Source organism: Triticum urartu, chromosome 6A, assembly GCF_056163025.1.
Source record: "Triticum urartu cultivar PI428250 chromosome 6A, HENAU_Tu73, whole genome shotgun sequence".
Classification (NCBI taxonomy): Eukaryota; Viridiplantae; Streptophyta; class Magnoliopsida; order Poales; family Poaceae; genus Triticum; species Triticum urartu.
Window position 1 is genome coordinate 44,156,168 of NC_141878.1, and position 26,811 is coordinate 44,182,978.

The following is a 26,811-nucleotide window of genomic DNA, read 5'->3' on the forward strand; positions in this document are numbered from 1 at the left end:
ATCACATGTGCCCATGCCGTGTAAGAAAATCATGATTTTATCATGCTCCGAGTATTCAATAATATTCACGCTGCACCGTTACCGCAGAACGTTTACTATACCGTGTCATCATCGTCCGTGAGGGGGGCTACACCCAGGAGCTGCGTGCTACCTCTTCAGACATGCCACCACACCTTAAGACATGTATGAGGGCCCCGCACGATGCTCCGGTAGCATTGCTACCCCACAAGGCCCCCGTCCCGCCAAACCCCTGGAGCGGTTGACCAGGAGATCTAACCCTTTGACTTTCGCAGGAAGGGCTTTGACCAACGGACCTCTCCACCTAGTTGTGGTAGGTCAGCCCATAGAAACACTTCGGAACAAAGGTCCGCGCCAAACCCACCGCAAGATTCCCTCCGTGTCGACCGGACGCGGCCGTTTCCCCCCTCCAGGTGCCAGCGGCGGCGCCATCCGTGAAGGGGGTCACACTCCGAAGACGCGTGCCTCGTGTTTGCACCCGTCACCACACTTCTAGACGTCTAAGAGGCCCCAATGCAAGATTTGGCGGCATGTCTAGCCCCCGGAAGCCGCCGGTCACAATCGTAGACACGCGAAGATCAATCCGCATAAAGTGCCCACGCCGCATAAAGTGTTCAGATATTTCTGCATCATAAAAAAATTATGAAAAATTACCATCCGTCCTATATCACATGTGCCCACGCCGTGTAAGAAAATCATGATTTTATCGCGCTCCGAGTGTTAAATAATATTCATGCCGCACCGTTATCGCAGAACGTTTACTATACCCTGTCATCGCTGTCTTTGAGGGGGGCCACACCCGGAGCCGTGTGCTGCCTCCTCAGACATGCCACCGCCACACCTTAAGGCGTCTATGAGGGCCCCGTGTAATGATCCGGTGGCATTGCTACCCCCCAAGGCCCCTATCCCGCCCAACCCTGAAGCGGTTGACCAGGAGATCTTACCCTTTAACTTTCACCAGACGGGCTTTGACTAATGGACCTCTCCACCCGGTTGTGGTAGGTTAGTCCATAGGAACACTTCGGAACAAGGTCCGGGCCAAACCCACTGCAAGATTCCCTTAGTGTCGACCCGACACGGCCGTTTCCCCCCTCCAGGTGCCGGCGGCGCCGCCGTCCGTGAAGGGGTCACACTCCGAAGACGTGTGCCGGGTGTTGGCACCCGCCACCACACTTCTAGACATGTGAGAGGCCCCGACGCAAGATTTGGCGGCATGGCTAGCCCCCGGAGGCCGCCGGCCACAATGGTAGACAGGCAAGAGCAATCCGCGTAGAGGGAAGTGTTCAGATACTTCTGCATCACCAAAAATTATGAAAAATTACCATCCGTACTATATCACATGTGCTCACGCCGTGTAAGAAAATCATGATTTTATCGCGCTCCGAGAGTATTCAATAATATTCACGCCGCACCGTTATCGCAAAATGTTTACTATACCATGTCATCATCGTCCGTGAGGGGGGCCACACCCCGGAGCCGCATGCTACCTCTTCAGACATGCCACCACACCTTAAGGCATGTATGAGGGCCCCGCGCGATGCTCCAGTGGCATTTCTACACCCCAAGGCCCTCGTCCCGCCAAACCCTGCAGCGATTGACCAGGAGATCTAACCCTTCGACTTTCGTCGGACGGGTTTTGACCAATGGACCTCTCCACCCGATTGTGGTAGGTCAGCCCATAGGAACACTTCGGAACAAGGTCCGGGCGAAACCCGCCGCAAGATTCCCTCCGTGTCGACCCGACGCGGACGTTACCCCCCTCCAGGTGTCGGCGGCGGCGCCGTCCCTGAAGGGGGTCACACTCCGATGATGTGTGCCGGGTGTTGGCACCCGCCACCACACTTCTAGACATGTAAGAGACCCCGACGCAAGATTTGGCGGCTTGGCTAGCCCCCGAAGGCTGTCGGCCACAATCGTAGACACGCAACAACAATCCGCGTAGAGGGAAGTGTTCAGATACTTCTGCATCACCAAAATTATGAAAAATTACCATCCATCCTATATCACATGTTTCCACGGCATGTATGAAAATCATGATTTTATCGTGCTCCAAGTATTCAATATTCACGCCGCACCGTTACCGTGGAACGTTTACTATACCATGTCATCGTCGTCCGTGAGGGGGGCCACACCCCGGAGTCGCGTGCTACCTCTTCAGACTTGCCACCACAACTTAAGGCATGTATGAGGGCCCCGCGCGATGCTCCTGTGGCATTGCTACCCTCCAAGGCCCCGTCCCGCAAAACCCTGCAGTAGTTGACCAGGAGATCTAACCCTTTGACTTTCACCGGACGAGCTTTGACCAACGGACCTCCCCACCCGGTTGTGGTAGGTCCGCCCATAGGAACACTTCGGAACAAGGTCCGGGCCAAACCCACCGCAAGATTCCCTCCGTGTCGACCCGACGCGGCCGTTACCCCCCTCCAGGTGCCGGCGGCGGCGCCGTCCGTGAAGGGGGTCACACTTCGATGACGCGTGCCAGGTGTTGGCACCCGCCACCACACTTCTAGACATGTAAGAGGCCCCAACGCAAGATTTGGCGGCATGGCTAGCCCCCGAAGGCCGCCGGCCACAATCGTAGACATGCAAGAGCAATCCGCATAGAGTGAAGTGTTCAGATACATCTGCATCACCAGAAATTATGAAAAATTACCATCCGTCCTTTAGCACACGTGCCCATGCCGTGTAAGAAAATCATGATTTTATCATGCTCCGAGTATTCAATAATATTCACGGTGCACCGTTACCGCAGAACGTTTAGTATACCGTGTCATCGTCGTCCGTGAGGGGGGCCACACCCAGGAGCTGCGTGCTACCTCTTCAGACATGCCACCACACCTTAAGACATGTATGAGGGCCCCGCACGATGCTCCGGTGGCATTGCTACCCCACAAGCCTCCCGTCCCGCCAAACTCCTGAAGCGGTTGACCAGGAGATCTAACCCTTTGACTTTCGCAGGAAGGGCTTTGACCAACGGACCTCTCCACCTGGTTGTGGTAGGTCAGCCCATAGAAACACTTCGGAACAAGGTCCGCGCCAAACCCACCACAAGATTCCCTCCGTGTCGACCGGACGCGGCCGTTTCCCCCCTCCAGGTGCCAGCGGCGGCGCCGTCCATGAAGGGGGGCACACTCTGGATACGCGTGCCTCGTGTTGGCACCCGTCACCACACTTCTAGACGTCTAAGAGGCCCCAATGCAAGATTTGGCGGCATGGCTAGCCCCCGGAAGCCGCCGATCACAATCGTAGACACGCGAAGATCAATCCGCATAAAGTGCCCACGCCGCATAAAGTGTTCAGATATTTCTGCATCATAAAAAATTATGAAAAATTACCATCCGTCCTATATCACATGTGCCCACGCCGTGTAAGAAAATCATGATTTTATCGCGCTCCGAGTGTTAAATAATATTCGTGCCGCACCGTTATCGCAGAACGTTTACTATACCGTGTCATCGTTGTCTTTGAGGGGGGCCACACCCAGAGCCGTGTGCTGCCTCCTCAGACATGCCACCGCCACACCTTAAGGCGTGTATGAGGGCCCCGTGTAATGATCCGGTGGCATTGCTACCCCCCAAGGCCCCTATCCCGCCCAACCCTGAAGCGGTTGACCAAGAGATCTTACCCTTTAACTTTCACCAGACGGGCTTTGACTAATGGACCTCTCCACCCGGTTGTGGTAGGCCAGTCCATAGGAACACTTCGGAACAAGGTCCGGGCCAAACCCACTGCAAGATTCCCTTAGTGTCGACCCGACACGGCCGTTTCCCCCCTCCAGGTGTCGGCGGCGGCGCCGTCCGTGAAGTGGTCACACTCCGGAGACGTGTGCCGGGTGTTGGCACCCGCCACCACACTTCTAGACATGTAAGAGGCCCCGACGAAAGATTTGGCGGCATGGCTAGCCCCCGGAGGCCGCCGGCCACAATGGTAGACATGCAAGAGCAATCCGCGTAGAGGGAAGTGTTCAGATACTTCTGCATCACCAAAAATTATGAAAAATTACCATCCGTACTATATCACATGTGCTCACGCCGTGTAAGAAAATCATGATTTTATCGCGCTCCGAGAGTATTCAATAATATTCACGCCGCACCGTTACCGCAAAATGTTTACTATACCATGTCATCGTCGTCCGTGAGGGGGGCCACACCCCGGAGCCGCATGCTACCTCTTCAGACATGCCACCACACCTTAAGGCATGTATGAGGGCCCCGCGCGATGCTCAAGTGGCATTGCTACACCCCAAGGCCCTCGTCCCGCCAAACCCTGCAGCGATTGACCAGGAGATCTAACCCTTCGACTTTCGTCGGACGGGTTGTGACCAATGGACCTCTCCACCTGATTGTGGTAGGTCAGCCCATAGGAACACTTCGGAACAAGGTCTGGGCCAAGCCCGCCGCAAGATTCCCTCCGTGTCGACCCGACGCGGATGTTACCCCCCTCCAGGTGCCGGCGGCGGCGCCGTCCGTGAAGGGGGTCACAGTCCGATGATGTGTGCCGCGTGTTGGCACCCGCCACCACACTTCTAGACATGTAAGAGACTCCGACGCAAGATTTGGCGGCTTGGCTAGCCCCCGAAGGCCGCCGGCCACAATCGTAGACACGCAAGAGCAATCCGCGTGGATGGAAGTGTTCAGATACTTCTGCATCACCAAAATTATGAAAAATTACCATCCATCCAATATCACATGTTTCCACGGCATGTATGAAAACCATGATTTTATCGTGCTCCAAGTATTCAATAATATTCACGCCGCACCGTTACCGCGGAACGTTTACTATACCGTGTCATCTCGTCCGTGAGGGGGGCCACACCCCGGAGTCGCGTGCTACCTCTTCAGACATGCCACCACACCTTAAGGCATGTATGAGGGCCCCGCGCGATGCTCCTGTGGCATTGCTACCCTCCAAGGCCCCGTCCCGCCAAACCCTGCAGTAGTTGACCAGGAGATCTAACCCTTTGACTTTCACCGGACGAGCTTTGACCAACGGACCTCCCCACCCGATTGTGGTAGGTCAGCCCATAGGAACACTTCGGAACAAGGTCCGGGCCAAACCCACCGCAAGATTCCCTCCGTGTCGACCCAATGCGGCCGTTACCCCCCTCCAGGTGCCGGCGGCGGCGCCGTCCGTGAAGGGGGTCAAACTTCGAAGACGCGTGCCAGGTGTTGGCACCCGCCACCACACTTCTAGACATGTAAGAGGCCCCAACGCACGATTTGGCGGCATGGCTAGCCCCCGAAGGCCGCCGACCACAATCATAGACATGCAAGAGCAATACGCGTAGAGGGAAGTGTTCAAATACTTCTGCATCACCAGAAATTATGAAAAATTACCATCCGTCCTATATCACATGTGCCCATGCGTGTAAGAAAATCATGATTTTATCATGCTCCGAGTTTTCAATAATATTCACGCTGCACCGTTACCGCAGAACGTTTAGTATACCGTGTCATCGTCGTCCGTGAGGGGGGCCACACCCAGGAGCTGCGTGCTACCTCTTCAGACATGCCACCACACCTTAAGACATGTATGAGGGCCCCGCACGATGCTCCGGTGGCATTGCTACCCCACAAGCCCCCCGTCCCGCCAAACCCCTGGAGCGGTTGACCAGGAGATCTAACCCTTTGACTTTCGCAGGAAGGGCTTTGACCAACGGACCTCTCCACCTGGTTGTGGTAGGTCAGCCCATAGAAACACTTCGGAACAAGGTCCACGCCAAACCCACCGCAAGATTCCCTCCGTGTCGACCGGACGCGGCCGTTTGCCCCCTCCAGGTGCCAGCGGCGGCGCCGTCCGTGAAGGGGGTCACACTCCGGAGACGCGTGCCTCATGTTGGCACCCGTCACCACACTTCTAGACGTCTAAGAGGCCCCAATGCAAGATTTGGCGGCATGTCTAGCCCCCGGAAGCCGCCGGTCACAATCGTAGACACGCGAAGATCAATCCGCATAAAGTGCCCACGCCGCATAAAGTGTTCAGATATTTCTGCATCATAAAAAAATTATGAAAAATTACCATCCGTCCTATATCACATGTGCCCACGCCGTGTAAGAAAATCATGATTTTATCGCGCTCCGAGTGTTAAATAATATTCGTGCCGCACCGTTATCGCAGAACGTTTACTATACCATGTCATCGTTGTCTTTGAGGGGGGCCACACCCAGAGCCGTGTGCTGCCTCCTCAGACATGCCACCGCCACACCTTAAGGCGTCTATGAGGGCCCCGTGTAATGATCCGGTGGCATTGCTACCCCCCAAGGCCCCTTTCCCGCCCAACCCTGAAGCGGTTGACCAGGAGATCTTACCCTTTAACTTTCACCAGACGGGCTTTGACTAATGGACCTCTCCACCCGGTTGTGGTAGGTCAGTCCATAGGAACACTTCGGAACAAGGTCCGGGCCAAACCCACTCCAAGATTCCCTTAGTGTCGACCCGACACGGCCGTTTCCCCCCTCCAGGTGCCCGCGGCGCCGCCGTCCGTGAAGGGGTCACACTCCGGAGACGTGTGCCGGGTGTTGGCACCCGCCACCACACTTCTAGACATGTAAGAGGCCCCGACGCAAGATTTGGCGGCATGGCTAGCCCCCGGAGGCCGCCGACCATAATGGTAGACAGGCAAGAGCAATCCGCGTAGAGGGAAGTGTTCAGATACTTCTGCATCACCAAAAATTATGAAAAATTACCATCCGTACTATATCACATGTGCTCACGCCGTGTAAGAAAATCATGATTTTATCGCGCTCCGAGAGTATTCAATAATATTCACGCCGCACCGTTACCGCAAAATGTTTACTATACCATGTCATCGTCGTCCGTGAGGGGGGCCACACCCCGGAGCCGCATGCTACCTCTTCAGACATGCCACCACACCTTAAGGCATGTATGAGGGCCATGCGCGATGCTCTAGTGGCATTGCTACACCCCAAGGCCCTCGTCCCGCCAAACCCTGCAGCGATTGACCAGGAGATCTAACCCTTTGACTTTCGTCAGACGGGTTTTGACCAATGGACCTCTATACCCGATTGTGGTAGGTCAGCCCATAGGAACACTTCGGAACAAGGTCCGGGCCAAACCCGCTGCAAGATTCCCTCCGTGTCGACCCGACGCGGATGTTACCCCCCTCCAGGTGCCGGCGGCGGCGCCGTCCGTGAAGGGGGTCACAGTCCGATGATGTGTGCCGGGTGTTGGCACCCGCCACCACACTTCTAGACATGTAAGAGACTCCGACGCAAGATTTGGCGGCTTGGCAAGCCCCCGAAGGCCGCCGGCCACAATCGTAGACACGCAAGAGCAATCCGCGTGGATGGAAGTGTTCAGATACTTCTGCATCACCAAAATTATGAAAAATTACCATCCATCCAATATCACATGTTTCCACGGCATGTATGAAAACCATGATTTTATCGTGCTCCAAGTATTCAATAATATTCACGCCGCACCGTTACCGCGGAACGTTTACTATACCGTGTCATCGTCGTCCGTGAGGGGGGCCACACCCCGGAGTCGCGTGCTACCTCTTCAGACATGCCACCACACCTTAAGGCATGTATGAGGGCCCCGCGCGATGCTCCTGTGGCATTGCTACCCTCCAAGGCCCCGTCCCGCCAAACCCTGCAGTAGTTGACCAGGAGATCTAACCCTTTGACTTTCACCGGACGAGCTTTGACCAACGGACCTCCCCACCCGGTTGTGGTAGGTCAGCCCATAGGAACACTTCGGAACAAGGTCCGGGCCAAACCCACCGCAAGATTCCCTCCGTGTCGACCCGACGCGGCCGTTACCCCCCTCCAGGTGCCGGCGGCGGCGCCGTCCGTGAAGGGGGTCACACTTCGAAGACGCGTGCCAGGTGTTGGCACCCGCCACCACACCTCTAGACATGTAAGAGGCCCCAACGCAAGATTTGGCGGCATGGCTAACCCCCGAAGGCCGCCGGCCACAATCATAGACATGCAAGAGCAATACGCGTAGAGGGAAGTGTTCAAATACTTCTGCATCACCAGAAATTATGAAAAATTACCATCCGTCCTATATCACATGTGCCCATGCCGTGTAAGAAAATCATGATTTTATCATGCTCCGAGTATTCAATAATATTCACGCTGCACCGTTACCGCAGAACGTTTACTATATCGTGTCATCGTCGTCCGTGAGGGGGGCCACACCCAGGAGCTGCGTGCTACCTCTTCAGACATGCCACCACACCTTAAGACATGTATGAGGGCCCCGCACGATGCTCCGGTGGCATTGCTACCCCACAAGGCCCCCGTCCCGCCAAACCCCTGGAGCGGTTGACCAGGAGATCTAACCCTTTGACTTTCGCAGGAAGGGCTTTGACCAACGGACCTCTCCACCTGGTTGTGGTAGGTCAGCCCATAGAAACACTTCGGAACAAAGGTCCGCGCCAAACCCACCGCAAGATTCCCTCCGTGTCGACCGGACGCGGCCGTTTGCCCCCTCCAGGTGCCAGCGGCGGCGCCGTCCGTGAAGGGGGTCACACTCCGGAGACGCGTGCCTCATGTTGGCACCCGTCACCACACTTCTAGACGTCTAAGAGGCCCCAATGCAAGATTTGGCGGCATGTCTAGCCCCCGGAAGCCGCCGGTCACAATCGTAGACACGCGAAGATCAATCCGCATAAAGTGCCCACGCCGCATAAAGTGTTCAGATATTTCTGCATCATAAAAAAATTATGAAAAATTACCATCCGTCCTATATCACATGTGCCCACGCCGTGTAAGAAAATCATGATTTTATCGCGCTCCGAGTGTTAAATAATATTCATGCCGCACCGTTATCGCAGAACGTTTACTATACCCTGTCATCGCTGTCTTTGAGGGGGGCCACACCCGGAGCCGTGTGCTGCCTCCTCAGACATGCCACCGCCACACCTTAAGGCGTCTATGAGGGCCCCGTGTAATGATCCGGTGGCATTGCTACCCCCCAAGGCCCCTTTCCCGCCCAACCCTGAAGCGGTTGACCAGGAGATCTTACCCTTTAACTTTCACCAGATGGGCTTTGACTAATGGACCTCTCCACCCGGTTGTGGTAGGTCAGTCCATAGGAACACTTCGGAACAAGGTCCGGGCCAAACCCACTCCAAGATTCCCTTAGTGTCCACCCGACACGGCCGTTTCCCCCCTCCAGGTGCCGGCGGCGCCGCCGTCCGTGAAGGGGTCACACTCCGGAGACGTGTGCCGGGTGTTGGCACCCGCCACCACACTTCTAGACATGTAAGAGGCCCCGACGCAAGATTTGGCGGCATGGCTAGCCCCCGGAGGCCGCCGACCACAATGGTAGACAGGCAAGAGCAATCCGTGTAGAGGGAAGTGTTCAGATACTTCTGCATCACCAAAAATTATGAAAAATTACCATCCGTACTATATCACATGTGCTCACGCCGTGTAACAAAATCATGATTTTATCGCGCTCCGAGAGTATTCAATAATATTCACGCCGCACCGTTACCGCAAAATGTTTACTATACCATGTCATCGTCGTCCGTGAGGGGGGCCACACCCCGGAGCCGCATGCTACGTCTTCAGACATGCCACCACACCTTAAGGCATGTATGAGGGCCATGCGCGATGCTCCAGTGGCAATGCTACACCCCAAGGCCCTCGTCCCGCCAAACCCTGCAGCGATTGACCAGGAGATCTAACCCTTTGACTTTCGTCGGACGGGTTTTGACCAATGGACCTCTATACCCGATTGTGGTAGGTCAGCCCATAGGAACACTTCGGAACAAGGTCCGGGCCAAACCCGCCGCAAGATTCCCTCCGTGTCGACCCGACGCGGATGTTACCCCCCTCCAGGTGCCGGCGGCGGCGCCGTCCGTGAAGGGGGTCCCAGTCCGATGATGTGTGCCGGGTGTTGGCACCCGCCACCACACTTCTAGACATGTAAGAGACTCCGACGCAAGATTTGGCGGCTTGGCTAGCCCCCGAAGGCCGCCGGCCACAATCGTAGACACGCAAGAGCAATCCGCGTGGATGGAAGTGTTCAGATACTTCTGCATCACCAAAATTATGAAAAATTACCATCCATCCAATATCACATGTTTCCACGGCATGTATGAAAATCATGATTTTATCGTGCTCCAAGTATTCAATAATATTCACGCCGCACCGTTACCGCGGAACGTTTACTATACCGTGTCATCGTCGTCCGTGAGGGGGGCCACACCCCGGAGTCGCGTGCTACCTCTTCAGACATGCCACCACACCTTAAGGCATGTATGAGGCCCCTGCGCGATGCTCCTGTGGCATTGCTACCCTCCAAGGCCCCGTCCCGCCAAACCCTGCAGTAGTTGACCAGGAGATCTAACCCTTTGACTTTCACCGGACGAGCTTTGACCAACGGACCTCCCCACCCGGTTGTGGTAGGTCAGCCCATAGGAACACTTCGGAACAAGGTCCGGGCCAAACCCACCGCAAGATTCCCTCCGTGTCGACCCGACGCGGCCGTTACCCCCCTCCAGGTGCCGGCGGCGGCGCCGTCCGTGAAGGGGGTCACACTTCGAAGACGCGTGCCAGGTGTTGGCACCCGCCACCACACTTCTAGACATGTAAGAGGCCCCAACACAAGATTTGGCGGCATGGCTAGCCCCCGAAGGCCGCCGGCCACAATCATAGACATGCAAGAGCAATACGCGTAGAGGGAAGTGTTCAAATACTTCTGCATCACCAGAAATTATGAAAAATTACCATCCGTCCTATATCACATGTGCCCATGCCGTGTAAGAAAATCATGATTTTATCATGCTCCGAGTATTCAATAATATTCACGCTGCACCGTTACCGCAGAATGTTTACTATACCGTGTCATCGTCGTCCGTGAGGGGGGCCACACCCAGGAGCTGCGTGCTACCTCTTCAGACATGCCACCACACCTTAAGACATGTATGAGGGCCCCGCACGATGCTCCGGTGGCATTGCTACCCCACAAGGCCCCCGTCCCGCCAAACCCCTGGAGCGGTTGACCAGGAGATCTAACCCTTTGACTTTCGCAGGAAGGGCTTTGACCAACGGACCTCTCCACCTGGTTGTGGTAGGTCAGCCCATAGAAACACTTCGGAACAAGGTCCACGCCAAACCCACCGCAAGATTCCCTCCGTGTCGACTGGACGCGGCCGTTTCCCCCCTCCCGGTGCCAGCGGCGGCGCCGTCCATGAAGGGGGGCACACTCTGGAGACGCGTGCCTCGTGTTGGCACCCGTCACCACACTTCTAGACGTCTAAGAGGCCCCAATGCAAGATTTGGCGGCATGGCTAGCCCGCGGAAGCCGCCGGTCACAATCGTAGACACGCGAAGATCAATCCGCATAAAGTGCCCACGCCGCATAAAGTGTTCAGATATTTCTGCATCATAAAAAATTATGAAAAATTACCATCCGTCCTATATCACATGTGCCCACGCCGTGTAAGAAAATCATGATTTTATCGCGCTCCGAGTGTTAAATAATATTCGTGCCGCACCGTTATCGCAGAACGTTTACTATACCCTGTCATCGCTGTCTTTGAGGGGGGCCACACCCAGAGCCATGTGCTGCCTCCTCAGACATGCCACCGCCACACCTTAAGGCGTCTATGAGGGCCCCGTGTAATGATCCGGTGGCATTGCTACCCCCCAAGGCCCCTTTCCCGCCCAACCCTGAAGCGGTTGACCAGGAGATCTTACCCTTTAACTTTCACCAGACGGGCTTTGACTAATGGACCTCTCCACCCGGTTGTGGTAGGTCAGTCCATAGGAACACTTCGGAACAAGGTCCGGGCCAAACCCACTCCAAGATTCCCTTAGTGTCGACCCGACACGGCCGTTTCCCCCCTCCAGGTGCCCGCGGCGCCGCCGTCCGTGAAGGGGTCACACTCCAGAGACGTGTGCCGGGTGTTGGCACCCGCCACCACACTTCTAGACATGTAAGAGGCCCCGACGCAAGATTTGGCGGCATGGCTAGCCCCCGGAGGCCGCCGACCATAATGGTAGACAGGCAAGAGCAATCCGCGTAGAGGGAAGTGTTCAGATACTTCTGCATCACCAAAAATTATGAAAAATTACCATCCGTACTATATCACATGTGCTCACGCCGTGTAAGAAAATCATGATTTTATCACGCTCCGAGAGTATTCAATAATATTCACGCCGCACCGTTACCGCAAAATGTTTACTATACCATGTCATCGTCGTCCGTGAGGGGGGCCACACCCCGGAGCCGCATGCTACCTCTTCAGACATGCCACCACACCTTAAGGCATGTATGAGGGCCATGCGCGATGCTCTAGTGGCATTGCTACACCCCAAGGCCCTCGTCCCGCCAAACCCTGCAGCGATTGACCAGGAGATCTAACCCTTTGACTTTCGTCAGACGGGTTTTGACCAATGGACCTCTATACCCGATTGTGGTAGGTCAGCCCATAGGAACACTTCGGAACAAGGTCCGGGCCAAACCCGCTGCAAGATTCCCTCCGTGTCGACCCGACGCGGATGTTACCCCCCTCCAGGTGCCGGCGGCGGCGCCGTCCGTGAAGGGGGTCACAGTCCGATGATGTGTGCCGGGTGTTGGCACCCGCCACCACACTTCTAGACATGTGAGAGACTCCGACGCAAGATTTGGCGGCTTGGCAAGCCCCCGAAGGCCGCCGGCCACAATCGTAGACACGCAAGAGCAATCCGCGTGGATGGAAGTGTTCAGATACTTCTGCATCACCAAAATTATGAAAAATTACCATCCATCCAATATCACATGTTTCCACGGCATGTATGAAAACCATGATTTTATCGTGCTCCAAGTATTCAATAATATTCACGCCGCACCGTTACCGCGGAACGTTTACTATACCGTGTCATCGTCGTCCGTGAGGGGGGCCACACCCCGGAGTCGCGTGCTACCTCTTCAGACATGCCACCACACCTTAAGGCATGTATGAGGGCCCCGCGCGATGCTCCTGTGGCATTGCTACCCTCCAAGGCCCCGTCCCGCCAAACCCTGCAGTAGTTGACCAGGAGATCTAACCCTTTGACTTTCACCGGACGAGCTTTGACCAACGGACCTCCCCACCCGGTTGTGGTAGGTCAGCCCATAGGAACACTTCGGAACAAGGTCCGGGCCAAACCCACCGCAAGATTCCCTCCGTGTCGACCCGACGCGGCCGTTACCCCCCTCCAGGTGCCGGCGGCGGCGCCGTCCGTGAAGGGGGTCACACTTCGAAGACGCGTGCCAGGTGTTGGCACCCGCCACCACACTTCTAGACATGTAAGAGGCCCCAACGCAAGATTTGGCGGCATGGCTAACCCCCGAAGGCCGCCGGCCACAATCATAGACATGCAAGAGCAATACGCGTAGAGGGAAGTGTTCAAATACTTCTGCATCACCAGAAATTATGAAAAATTACCATCCGTCCTATATCACATGTGCCCATGCCGTGTAAGAAAATCATGATTTTATCATGCTCCGAGTATTCAATAATATTCACGCTGCACCGTTACCGCAGAACGTTTACTATACCGTGTCATCGTCGTCCGTGAGGGGGGCCACACCCAGGAGCTGCGTGCTACCTCTTCAGACATGCCACCACACCTTAAGACATGTATGAGGGCCCCGCACGATGCTCCGGTGGCATTGCTACCCCACAAGGCCCCCGTCCCGCCAAACCCCTGGAGCGGTTGACCAGGAGATCTAACCCTTTGACTTTCACAGGAAGGGCTTTGACCAACGGACCTCTCCACCTGGTTGTGGTAGGTCAGCCCATAGAAACACTTCGGAACAAAGGTCCGCGCCAAACCCACCGCAAGATTCCCTCCGTGTCGACCGGACGCGGCCGTTTGCCCCCTCCAGGTGCCAGCGGCGGCGCCGTCCGTGAAGGGGGTCACACTCCGGAGACGCGTGCCTCATGTTGGCACCCGTCACCACACTTCTAGACGTCTAAGAGGCCCCAATGCAAGATTTGGCGGCATGTCTAGCCCCCGGAAGCCGCCGGTCACAATCGTAGACACGCGAAGATCAATCCGCATAAAGTGTCCACGCCGAATAAAGTGTTCAGATATTTCTGCATCATAAAAAAATTATGAAAAATTACCATCCGTCCTATATCACATGTGCCCACGCCGTGTAAGAAAATCATGATTTTATCGCGCTCCGAGTGTTAAATAATATTCATGCCGCACTGTTATCGCAGAACGTTTACTATACCCTGTCATCGCTGTCTTTGAGGGGGGCCACACCCGGAACCGTGTGCTGCCTCCTCAGACATGCCACCGCCACACCTTAAGGCGTCTATGAGGGCCCTGTGTAATGATCCGGTGGCATTGCTACCCCCCAAGGCCCCTTTCCCGCCCAACCCTAAAGCGGTTGACCAGGAGATCTTACCCTTTAACTTTCACCAGATGGGCTTTGACTAATGGACCTCTCCACCCGGTTGTGGTAGGTCAGTCCATAGGAACACTTCGGAACAAGGTCCGGGACAAACCCACTCCAAGATTCCCTTAGTGTCGACCCGACACGGCCGTTTCCCCCCTCCAGGTGCCGGCGACGCCGCCGTCCGTGAAGGGGTCACACTCCGGAGACGTGTGCCGGGTGTTGGCACCCGCCACCACACTTCTAGACATGTAAGAGGCCCCGACGCAAGATTTGGCGGCATGGCTAGCCCCCGGAGGCCGCCGACCACAATGGTAGACAGGCAAGAGCAATCCGCGTAGAGGGAAGTGTTCAGATACTTCTGCATCACCAAAAATTATGAAAAATTACCATCCGTACTATATCACATGTGCTCACGCCGTGTAAGAAAATCATGATTTTATCGCGCTCCGAGAGTATTCAATAATATTCACGCCGCACCGTTACCGCAAAATGTTTACTATACCATGTCATCGTCGTCCGTGAGGGGGGCCACACCCCGGAGCCGCATGCTACCTCTTCAGACATGCCACCACACCTTAAGGCATGTATGAGGGCCATGCGCGATGCTCTAGTGGCATTGCTACACCCCAAGGCCCTCGTCCCGCCAAACCCTGCAGCGATTGACCAGGAGATCTAACCCTTTGACTTTCGTCAGACGGGTTTTGACCAATGGACCTCTATACCCGATTGTGGTAGGTCAGCCCATAGGAACACTTCGGAACAAGGTCCGGGCCAAACCCGCTGCAAGATTCCCTCCGTGTCGACCCGACGCGGATGTTACCCCCCTCCAGGTGCCGGCGGCGGCGCCGTCCGTGAAGGGGGTCACAGTCCGATGATGTGTGCCGGGTGTTGGCACCCGCCACCACACTTCTAGACATGTAAGAGACTCCGACGCAAGATTTGGCGGCTTGGCAAGCCCCCGAAGGCCGCCGGCCACAATCGTAGACACGCAAGAGCAATCCGCGTGGATGGAAGTGTTCAGATACTTCTGCATCACCAAAATTATGAAAAATTACCATCCATCCAATATCACATGTTTCCACGGCATGTATGAAAACCATGATTTTATCGTGCTCCAAGTATTCAATAATATTCACGCCGCACCGTTACCGCGGAACGTTTACTATACCGTGTCATCGTCGTCCGTGAGGGGGGCCACACCCCGGAGTCGCGTGCTACCTCTTCAGACATGCCACCACACCTTAAGGCATGTATGAGGGCCCCGCGCGATGCTCCTGTGGCATTGCTACCCTCCAAGGCCCCGTCCCGCCAAACCCTGCAGTAGTTGACCAGGAGATCTAACCCTTTGACTTTCACCGGACGAGCTTTGACCAACGGACCTCCCCACCCGGTTGTGGTAGGTCAGCCCATAGGAACACTTCGGAACAAGGTCCGGGCCAAACCCACCGCAAGATTCCCTCCGTGTCGACCCGACGCGGCCGTTACCCCCCTCCAGGTGCCGGCGGCGGCGCCGTCCGTGAAGGGGGTCACACTTCGAAGACGCGTGCCAGGTGTTGGCACCCGCCACCACACTTCTAGACATGTAAGAGGCCCCAACGCAAGATTTGGCGGCATGGCTAACCCCCGAAGGCCGCCGGCCACAATCATAGACATGCAAGAGCAATACGCGTAGAGGGAAGCGTTCAAATACTTCTGCATCACCAGAAATTATGAAAAATTACCATCCGTCCTATATCACATGTGCCCATGCCGTGTAAGAAAATCATGATTTTATCATGCTCCGAGTATTCAATAATATTCACGCTGCACCGTTACCGCAGAACGTTTACTATATCGTGTCATCGTCGTCCGTGAGGGGGGCCACACCCAGGAGCTGCGTGCTACCTCTTCAGACATGCCACCACACCTTAAGACATGTATGAGGGCCCCGCACGATGCTCCGGTGGCATTGCTACCCCACAAGGCCCCCGTCCCGCCAAACCCCTGGAGCGGTTGACCAGGAGATCTAACCCTTTGACTTTCGCAGGAAGGGCTTTGACCAACGGACCTCTCCACCTGGTTGTGGTAGGTCAGCCCATAGAAACACTTCGGAACAAGGTCCGCGCCAAACCCACCGCAAGATTCCCTCCGTGTCGACTGGACGCGGCCGTTTCCCCCCTCCCGGTGCCAGCGGCGGCGCCGTCCGTGAAGGGGGTCACACTCCGGAGACGCGTGCGTCGTGTTGGCACCCGTCACCACACTTCTAGACATCTAAGAGGCCCCGACGCAAGATTTGGCGGCATGGCTAGCCCCCGGAGGCCGCAGGCCACAATCGTAGACACGCAAGAGCAAACCGCGTAGAGGGAAGTGTTCAGATACTTCTGCATCACCAAAAATTATGAAAAATTACCATTTGTCCTATATGACATGTGCCCACGCCGTGTAAGAAAATCATGATTTTATCGCGCTCCAAGTATTCAATAATATTCACGCCGCACCGCTACCGCAGAACGTTTACTATACCGTGTCATCGTCGTCCGTGAGGGGGGCCACACCCGGAGCCGCGTGCTGCCTCTTCAGACATGCCACCACAGCTTAAGGCATGTATGAGGGCCCCGCGTGATGCTCGAGTGGCATTGCTACCCCCAAGGCCCCCGTCCTGCCAAACCCTGCAGGAATTAACCAAGAGATCTAACCCTTTGGCTTTCATCGGACGGACTTTGACGAATGGACCTCTCCACCCGGTTGTGGTAGGTCAGCCCATAGGAACACTTCGGAACAAGGTCCGGGCCAAACCCATTGCGGCCGTTACCCCCCTCCAGGTGCCGACGGGGGCGCCGTCCATGAAGGGGGTCACACTCCGGTGCCGAAACACTAGCAGTGCAATAAATGTCTCAAATATTCTAGGCGGGTCCGAAAAATGCGTGGGCCTGACACGTGTCATTCGATGGCCTTCCTTGAGAGCATAAGAAGTTCCGAGGCCAACGGAGTAACAGGGCCCGCACTACTTTCACAACCCCGACTTGTTCCCTCTCGGTACCTAGAGATTACATCAGAGATGTCGTGGTTTACAAGTGGCCTCAGGTGAGGCCTACTCGAAACAGGCCCAAACTTTTACCACACCCTACAGGGGCCATGTGATGACACCGTGCCAGCTCCCGAGGGTTTCCGGCATTATATAATTTTCCGAGGATTTAAGCGGTTGGATCAGGCATGGAGCTGAGGTAATTTTGCCCCCCGGTGGCTGGGCCTGCCCCTCCCTCGCCTGCAAAAGGCTTACGCATGTCGCAAAGACATCACATAGGATTTTATATTCCGCTTCTGGGCATGATTTCATGTTCCGCCTTGCAGATCTGCAATTTCCGGCTCCAAAACCCTAACAGTGCAATAAATGTCTCAAATATTCTAGGAGGGTCCAAAAAATACGGGGCCTGACACGTGTCATTCGATGGCCTTCTTTGGGAGCACGAGAAGTTTCGAGGCCAACTGAGCAATAGGGCCCACACTTCCTTCACAAACCCGACTCGTTCCCTCTCGATACCTAGAGACTACATCGGAGATGGTGTGGTTTACAAGCGGCCACAGGTGCGGTCTACTTGAAACACGCCCAAACTTTTACCAGAATATTGACCGATATTTTAAAGAGCGGAAATAATGAAATAAGGGGAGAGGGTATCATTTATAAAAACAATGAAATAAAAAAATAAGAATACAATAAAAAGAAAACTAAAATAAGTATCGTAAAAATACAATAAATTGAAACACATAAATTATTAAAAGTAAAATTAATAAACTTTTTGTATTGAAGTAAAAGAAAAATAAAAAAATATTTTTTATAAACCGTGTGTTTTTTCCTATGGCACTAGGCTTACCCTTCTACACCAGGCTTATCAGTGAGCGCGGGACTTAGCCAAAATAAACGCGCGGGGACCTCATTTTGGCCCAAATCGACCCGCCCACTATCTCTTCCCCGCGCCTCCCCTGTCTCAACCCCGCGCCCTCCCCTGTCTGCCCCCACGCGCCGCTCCTCTCCTCGCGCCGCCGCCCACCCTCCATCCACCGGCCGCCTCGCCGTCACCCCGCCCGGCGCCGCCCTCTCCTCGGCGCACAGATCCCCCCGCCTCCTCTCCATCCCCGAGCATGGGGAGCCCCGAGCCGGCCCTCCCATCGGCGCCGCCGCCCCTCCCCGTTCGCTAGGGTTCAGGCCGTCCGGCCATCTCCGCTGCCCCACCCTCCCTCCGCCGGCGCACAGATCCACCCCGCCCCTCCCCGAGCATGGGGAGCCCCGAGCTGACCCTCCCATCGGCGCCGCCGCCTCTCCCCGTTCTATAGGGTTGAGGTCGTCCGGCCATCTCGGCTGCCCCACCCTCCCTCCGCCGGCAAGTCTCTCTCTCTCTCTCTCTCTCTCTCTGACAGCATCTTTCTCTGTTGACCAGGGCCCGGCTCCTCAGGCGGCAAGGTGCTCCGGCGTGCCCCTGCTGATCTCCTGCTCGTGGAACAACTGCATCAGCAGGAACACATGCTGCATCTGGTTTTGGTTCCCCTCCCTCCCACAATTGCATCTTCAGAACACCTGCATCACACACATACACAAAGTGCTCAGGGTTCATAAAAAGGGGAACACCGCACCCCGCACACACCGCCGACCGAATTCCCACCGTACTGCCTGGGCAGCGCTGTCGCCGTTGTGCGTGGGGAAACTAGCACTGTACCATGGTCAAGTGCACTGAGCTCATCCATTGTGGTTTAGATCAGCTTTTGCCTTTCCTTGAATGCTCTTTTCATATTTATGCATGTTTCCTGATTCCCCTTTTCTCATCTGTGATGTGATGCTCATACGAAAAGGAAGAGTAAGAAGAAATCTACGAAAGATGGTAAATTGGCAATAGAAGAACATGTAGGCGTAGAAGCTGGTTGATGCTGGCAATTGGACTCTTATCTCAGAGTAAATTAGCTTCAGATATCAGAATAGTACACTGGTTCAGAAATCAGAATAACTACTATCTGGGTGCAACTTGCTGGCAGGGCAGTTAAATTAGATATCTTATTTTTCATTGTATCTTGCTTATTACTTTTACAAATTAGTGTTCAAGACAATCTTCTGTTGTTGCATTCCAGCAAGTTAGCTTACAGCCGAAGATAGTTTATCCAATCCAAATGGTGTAGGTCGAACAAAACTTATGGCTGGGGTAAAAATATTTGTGGTGATCAGCATCTTCCTCTTGCTTCGCTGTTAAGATGTCGACGAGGGGCTACGGACCGGATGATTTATACTATTACCATGTTTTTTATGTTGGGTCTGAGAAACTAGAGAATTCATGCCTCTTTGCCATGCCAAGAGTATTCTAGGGATTTCTTATGAATATACTGTATGTAATATGGGATGGCCATTTTGATTAAGAGATCAATTTTTATGCAGTTTTATCTACACTCTTCTTAGCCTGGGAATCATCATGTGCTTGCTGACCTGCTCTGGCCACATCGCCGCTGAAACTGCAAACAGCCCCTGCCTGTCTTGTGTATCCTTGGAAGCGTCTGATACTAGGAGTTGCGTTAGCCTATTTAAGTGTGCTTACATGGCAGCTGCTACTGGTTTAACAAAATTCCTCAAAGCCTTTTGCGTTGTCACATAAAGACCAAACCTTGCGTGCTTTTTCCCAGATATATCCATTTCAAAAATATAAATGATATTTCAAAAAGAGGGTCACGTCTCTAGCAGTTAAGTTTTGAACTGGAACTGTTGACTCCTAATAATAGTTTGCTTGTGATACTCGAAGCTGCAATCGCCGCCGATGTATTTCTGAATAGCTACTGGGAGGAGGTAAGGAGCACTTCAGCTGCTATATACTTGATATTTCTGTGTGTATTTTAGAACCAAAATAAGGTCTCTTTTGTCGCCAATTTTTTTGCTGGAATGGAAGTCGTCTTAAGAACAAAATGAAATTATGACTGGTCGAACCTGAGAAAGTTTACTTCTAAAATATATCCATATGTCGTCTTAAGAACAAAATGAAATTATGTCTGCTTGAACCTGAGAAAGTTTCCTTCTAAAAATATGCCCATATGTAGTTTGCATAGTATGGCCTTTTCTTTTCACGTAGTATGAGAAATAGGTGCTCTACTTAAGATATTCTCTTCAAACTGATATCTCTAAAATTACTTGATCGCAGATCATTATTGAGACATGTTTGTTGCATATTTTTCCTTTTTATTTTTCACCCTTGCATCGAGTGGCTTATTTATCAGGTCTGTTTTATGTTATTTTCTCTGTTCCAATATAAATATTCATTTTAAAGGTTCGCTTCCTGGTGTTCTAATTTGTGATTTCTTGCCGTACTTTTGGCAGTACCTCCATCAAAATTAGAAAGACATTTTAGTAATGTTGTGTTTTTTGGGCCATGCTTGTGGATATATTCACTCCGTTCTTGAATATAAGCCTTTTAGAGATTCCATGCAATTTATAAATTATAATTTCAGTGATGTCTCATCCTTCTCATTTGCTGTCCAGTTTTTTCTTAGAGCAATGGTCTTATGATTCTGTTTGTATCTAATGCCATTTTCTATGTTTTTCTTACTTATTTTCAGGACAAAATCCCACCAGACTTGGCTCTAATTGAAGTTATCATAAGAGTAAGTAATCAGCACTTGTTGTTCTGTTTTCTGATTCTATTGAGAAAGCTCAAAATTTGCAGTTTAAGATCAAACTTTTGCTCGCAGAATATTGAATGTGCGCTAAAAAGTATGTAGATTTACTCATGAGGGCAGAATCCTGTGAATTTCTTTTGAATCGATTGCTCAATTAGGAATAATAACTTACATGATAGACATTTTATTTTATAACACCCGTGATGAGGACATGTGGTGCGTAAATTCTATTCATAAGTTTTGAGGTCATAAATTATATCCTCGCTGTCCAATTAAACACAGTGTTATATGAATCTCCATCAGCAGATCCTTGCAGCGCAACACGCAGGGTGAGCCAGATGGCATGGCGTTCAAACAAAGCCATATTTTTATTTAGTCTACTATATAATGTACTGCTATCACTATATGACATAGAAGAACCATATAAATCTGTTATCCTGGACTGCCATTGGCTTGCTTTTGGTGTATCAGTGTATTTTTGAACTGGATGAAGAAAACCTATCACCATATGTAATCGACTTGGTACTACGGTACCATTTTCTATGAGATGCATGTATTCTGCTTGTTCCTACCTCTTTCATTACAAAATATCAAATGTTGGATCAGCCCGAGACAGGCAGCGCGCCCCAAAGTAGTATTACGTTGCTGTGGCTATGTCACAGATGCATAATTTTATATATGTGTGCTCAAACATAGGGTTGGACAGGGCAAACTCCCTATATTGGATACAATTATGTTATCTATAAAAGCAATTTCATGCTTTCATGCATTAAAATGATCTATTCTTGGCAACTATTCTTGCAACAATATGTACTTTGTTTACTTGAGCCAGGCACCGCGTGCGAATGCGTGTTTTAGATTGATAAACACAACTGCATTATGTTATTTTTTATATTTACAATGCTTCAATGATTGTATTATCGGGTGGGATATGACTATACCCGACAGCACCGCTGTCGGGTGCGGCAAGTCGCATTTTCTACCTACTTGTTGATAGTAGAGCCCACACGTGTTGATGCTTATATTGTTCATACTTCTTAGCTTCAATTTGAACCTTATATGTTGTTGCTTGTTGACTCTTATGCCTTATCGATCATTTGAAACTTGACTTTGGAAACTCATGCGTTTGGTAATGGACTTATAGGTTTGCATCGTGGATGCCGTTGACGGTGGGCATACATGCTATAGTGGAGCTCATTGCATCTTTGAGCTTCATGCTTTGTGTGAACTTGGAACTCGTGCTTTTGTTTGTGAACCTTGTTGGATATGTACGCATGTGTGGACTCGGAACTTATGGTCCTTTTGTTTGCGAACTATTGTTGCATATGTACGCATGTGTGGACTTTCGTTGGATATATATTGCTTGCTGGATCTATATATTGCTGCATATATATATTGTTGGTCATTTTGCTTGCTGGATCAATATATTGCTGGATATATATTGTTGGTCATCTTGCTTGCTGGATCAATATATTGCTGGATATATATTGTTGGTCATTTTGCTTGCTGGATCGATCAATATATTGCTGGATATATAAGCCATCTTGCTGCTGCTCGCTGAAGCATGCAGGAAAAAAATGCTATTTGGCATATAAACCGAGTGTCCCAGGGACATGGCACCCGGCTTATAGGCATATTATGCCACGGGAAGCTTTATAAGCCGAGTGTTCCAGATGCAGGCACCCGGCTTATAGGATGTGTTTAAGAGTGGATGTCTTATAAGCCGTGTACAAAGGCACCCAACTTATATTTAAACCGTGCAGCTTGTGCAGACACAAGGTTTATATTTAAACCTTGCGGCTCGCTTAGGCACTCGGTTTATATTTAAACCGTGCGGGCACTTGGTTTATATTTAAACCGTGCGGCTCAGTTAGGACTTGGTTTATATTTAAACCGTGTAGCGTTTGAGGGTACTCGGTTTATACTAACGGTGACACGTGGCCGTTATCTCTCGGCTGCCGTCATGTTACTTTAGTAAGCCGAGAGCCTCGTATAAACACACGGCTTATATGTAAACCGAGTGTTTTCCCACTGGCACTCGGCTTATAGTGTATAAGCTGATCAAGTGTAAACCGTGTTATAAAAGCCGGGAGTTTGACTCGGCTTACATATAAACCGAGTTTATATCGACATAAGTCGAGTTCTTTGGGTACACGGCTTTAAAGTTTTTTCCTGGGCCTGAACGAAACGGGCGAATTTCGCCGGAATTTCGTTTTTTAGGACGAAATCCAAAACTCTGCTATCAGCCGTCGCCGCCCCGCGACCTCAGCCTGGTGCCTACGGCTCTGGTTCCGCTCCAGGGGCCGCCGCCCCAGTTCGTGGCGCCGCGCCTCGCCCACTATGGCAACGCGACGCGCCCGATGCAGTTCGCGGCGCCGCCGCAGCACATGAGGTTCCACCTCTACGCGCCAGGGCGCCCGTCGCTGTTCGTCGACATACGCGCCTACTCCTACACGCCGCCTTCGAGAGGTACGACGACTACGCTCCGACGCTTCCGCTGCCGTCCTTCCACCCACAGGTGGCGGCCGTGCAGGGCTACCATACCTATCCTCCTGCGCCGCCTGTTGGCGAAGCCGGCAGCACGTGTTGGGATTGCCAGGCCCGGTCGGCGGAGCGGCCGTTTCCGTGCGGCCACGTCTTCCTCTGCCGCCCGTGCTACAAGCGCCGCATCTCGTGTCCGTGCTGCGCCGGCTGGGTTCCCTCGCCTTTCTGAAGGTACGTTTGGGATTCAAGCCAACTAATCGAGAAACTATGTTCCTGCTGTACTCCTACTTGCAATAGATTTTGGGATGCAATCGTGTTCGTTCTATGCAAATACTTGTGTAGTTAGATTCGGGATTCGGTGGCGTAATCGTGTTCGTCCATGTAGCTCGTGTTGATTCCTGCATTCAGAAACTCCAGTGATTTAGTTGATCTGCTCCTTGCTGAACTCTATGTTGGGAGTGATTTAGTACTAATTAATGGCGTCCTTTGATTAAATTTGTCATGCACAATGTTCACATTTTGGTGCAGATACTATTTGCTGCCTCACATTCAGCTTTTGGGCTTTATTTTGGTACCTGAAACAGTTTACTGAAACTGTTATAGTTGCATAAACAGTTTACTGAAAATGCTCTAGTCTGAAAAAAAAGAAACAGTTAACTGGAACCCTTGTAGTCTGATAGGTATTGGAAATTTTCTGGAACTGTTGTAAATATTGTAGGTAAGTAAAAGAAGATCTGTTATTCAGGGAATAAATCATCATGGAACTTAAAACTCCAAATCAGGTGACCCATCTCCATTCGGCTTTAACATAGAAGAGTGTGATATTCGTTTGATTTAGCTCATTTTAATTGCGCCGAATAACTCTGTGAAAAAAATTCAGGTTCCAACAATTAAAATTAAATGAATCTTATTTATGCACATTAACTGTAATCTTGGTCTTGTTATTTTATTTTATTTCACAAAATTCCGAGATTTAGATTGTTCATCTGCCTCCTGCTGATCTTCTTTCGTGAGAATGTACCCCTGGTCTTCAATCTGTTATGCACAATGTACAGATGTTAGTGTAGATACTATTTTACTGCATAAAAATACATTTAGAATCTTACTTTAGTTGAGTGCTAATCTGATCGTGTTGGGAATTGTCTGCAACTGTTCTAATTTTGCAGATAAGTAAAAGAATATGTGTTATTGGGGGGATAAATCATTATGGAACTTAAAACTCCAAATCAGTTGATTCATCTCCTTTTGGCCTTTGCATAGAAGATGGTGATATCCATTTGATTTAGCCCATTTTACTTGCCTCAGATAAATATGTGAACAAAATTCAGATTCCAACAATGCTAAATTAAATGAATCCGGTTTCTGCACATGAGCTGTTTTCAGGTTTTGTACATGAGCTCTAACTTTGGTCTTGTTTTTTTTTTCTTACAAAATTCTGATATGTAGATTTTACTTCACTTGTGTGCTAATCTGATCTTGCTTGGAAAAAGGATATTACGATACGTTCTCTTAGGATCTGGTAGTTGTCTGAAACTGTTGCCATTGTCTGTTGAGTAAAAGTAGTAGGATGAACATAGTAGGTGCGGGGCGCCATTTTGGATTTGGTCAGTCCTTGATTCAGTTTCGGAACATTTGCCTATAGATAGATAGGTAAATTAAGTTCAGTCATCTCATTTCACCTTTGCAGATAAGATATCAATTTTCTAAACGTCTGAATTAAATTCAGGTAGTCTCTTACAATAGTGCATAAAAGCTTAGTTCCTTGCGCATTATATTGTTTTAAGATATTTCCTTCTTGATCTTGTTATTGATTATGTCTGATGCCTATAATTTCCTCTAATTCAGCCTAGGATGAGCTGCGATACCCGGATGTCGACGCAGAGTAGAGGAAGATCTGAATGGGAGTTCTTCACAAGTACTGGATACAATGACAGCAGAACTGGACGCCTACTTTTGCCTATAGGAAAGATAGATATAGGTCTAGAAAAATGCAAACAGTAGATCTCGATTAAACTCGCTTCGTTCCGTCGGCAGAACATGTGTTTTGGCCTCGCTGTCCTATGATTCAGCACTACTGAAACTGTTGACGTTGGACGTAGTCGCTCTTCTGACATTCATCTCTGTAATGTGAGTTGTGGACGAAACATTTGAACTTAGTTTTTTTTTTGCAATGATTCGGTGATCATTCAGTTTCTTTAAATCATGTATTTTGCATAACTGGAAAATGCAGTGATTTTATGATAGAATCGTAAGAAGCTTCGAAAATATTATCCGGGCATCATAGGTTTTATGATAAGAAGTTTCAGTCTGTTGACATCAAGATGACACCGCAATCAGGAATCGTTTTTAAGAACATCATAGGTTCTATGCTCACAATTTTCTGTAGATGAAATATCAGTTTAATGATAATCATATAACTGCACACATTGCACGAGGTCAAGCAGTAGCAGGGCATGGTGCACTAAAAAATCACACTAAATATAAGTAACCGAACTACAGTCTACAGATATGATGTAGGAGTAGTATGGAACAAACAATACGAAGCTGGCTCCAGATTTCAGAGTAAACCTGCACTCGGTTTACTTTCTTTGATCGATGGCATTCATAGTGAGAGTGCAAAATCGTCAACTTTTCAGTGAGATTGTGCGTGGCTCTTTGCTGCATACATTCAAGTCTTGTCACAAAGTGTATGATAAAACAAATGACACAGATGGTTTACTTAAATATCACAAGATCCCAGGATGATACAAACGTTAGCATACTTTTGCCCCCTCTTGAACACACACCGAAGTGTGTGTATCTTTTATTACAAGAAAGCAACCACATTGCACAGGTTCTACAACCAAAGAACATAAAGCTGAAAAGATCTAAAACCAGAACAAAAAAGCCTAGCAAACTCAATAAACAAATGGACTGTAAGTGACAATACACGCCTGCGATCAAGCACCAGGAGGGCGCGCGTGCAGAGTCTAGCGGAGTATTGCTTTTGCGCCAGCGAGCATCCAGAGCTTCTTCAATGGTTATTTCGCCCACCAGTGTCATAATCTCCAAGACGCAACACGGTAGGCAGGATCAGGGAGCGCAAACCCTTGATCTTGCCAGCGCCGGCTTGCTCTTCAGCTGATAGAAACCATAAACTGAAGGTGTCTCCCTACTGCGGACGCAGTGGCTGAAGCGACCGTTTGCTAAGGACACGTTTGCCAACGCCCCCTGGCAAAGACATATTCAGTTAGGATGTGGTACATTGACTTCGATTCTTGGTCACAAAGGGGACAGATTTCCCAGTGATGCAAATTTTCTGCTTGATGTGCACGTGCTGCTATGAAAATG

General features: G+C 51.3%; 1 protein-coding gene and 1 long non-coding RNA gene across 3 annotated transcripts in view; both read left to right on the forward strand.

Annotated features, from left to right (window-relative positions):
* LOC125515901 (uncharacterized) overlaps positions 1-25,705 on the forward strand; it is a 44,826-nt gene extending 19,121 nt beyond the window's left edge. The window contains exons 5-7 of the mRNA XM_087527886.1: positions 23,248-23,460; positions 23,493-23,712; positions 25,327-25,705. Coding sequence (XP_087384012.1) covers positions 23,248-23,460; positions 23,493-23,710 — 431 coding nt within the window. The 3' untranslated portion in view covers positions 23,711-23,712; positions 25,327-25,705. The remainder of the gene's footprint in view (positions 1-23,247; positions 23,461-23,492; positions 23,713-25,326) is intronic.
* LOC125515902 (uncharacterized) lies at positions 18,290-22,310 on the forward strand. 2 transcript variants are annotated; one of them, XR_015609393.1, is made up of 5 exons: positions 18,290-18,731; positions 18,789-19,068; positions 19,772-20,173; positions 20,938-20,982; positions 22,142-22,310. It is a non-coding gene; the product is annotated as an uncharacterized LOC125515902 (long non-coding RNA). The 2 variants fall into 2 exon arrangements; XR_015609394.1 differs by lacking the exon at positions 22,142-22,310 and adding an exon at positions 21,304-22,129.
* Positions 25,706-26,811: the final 1,106 nt, after the last annotated feature.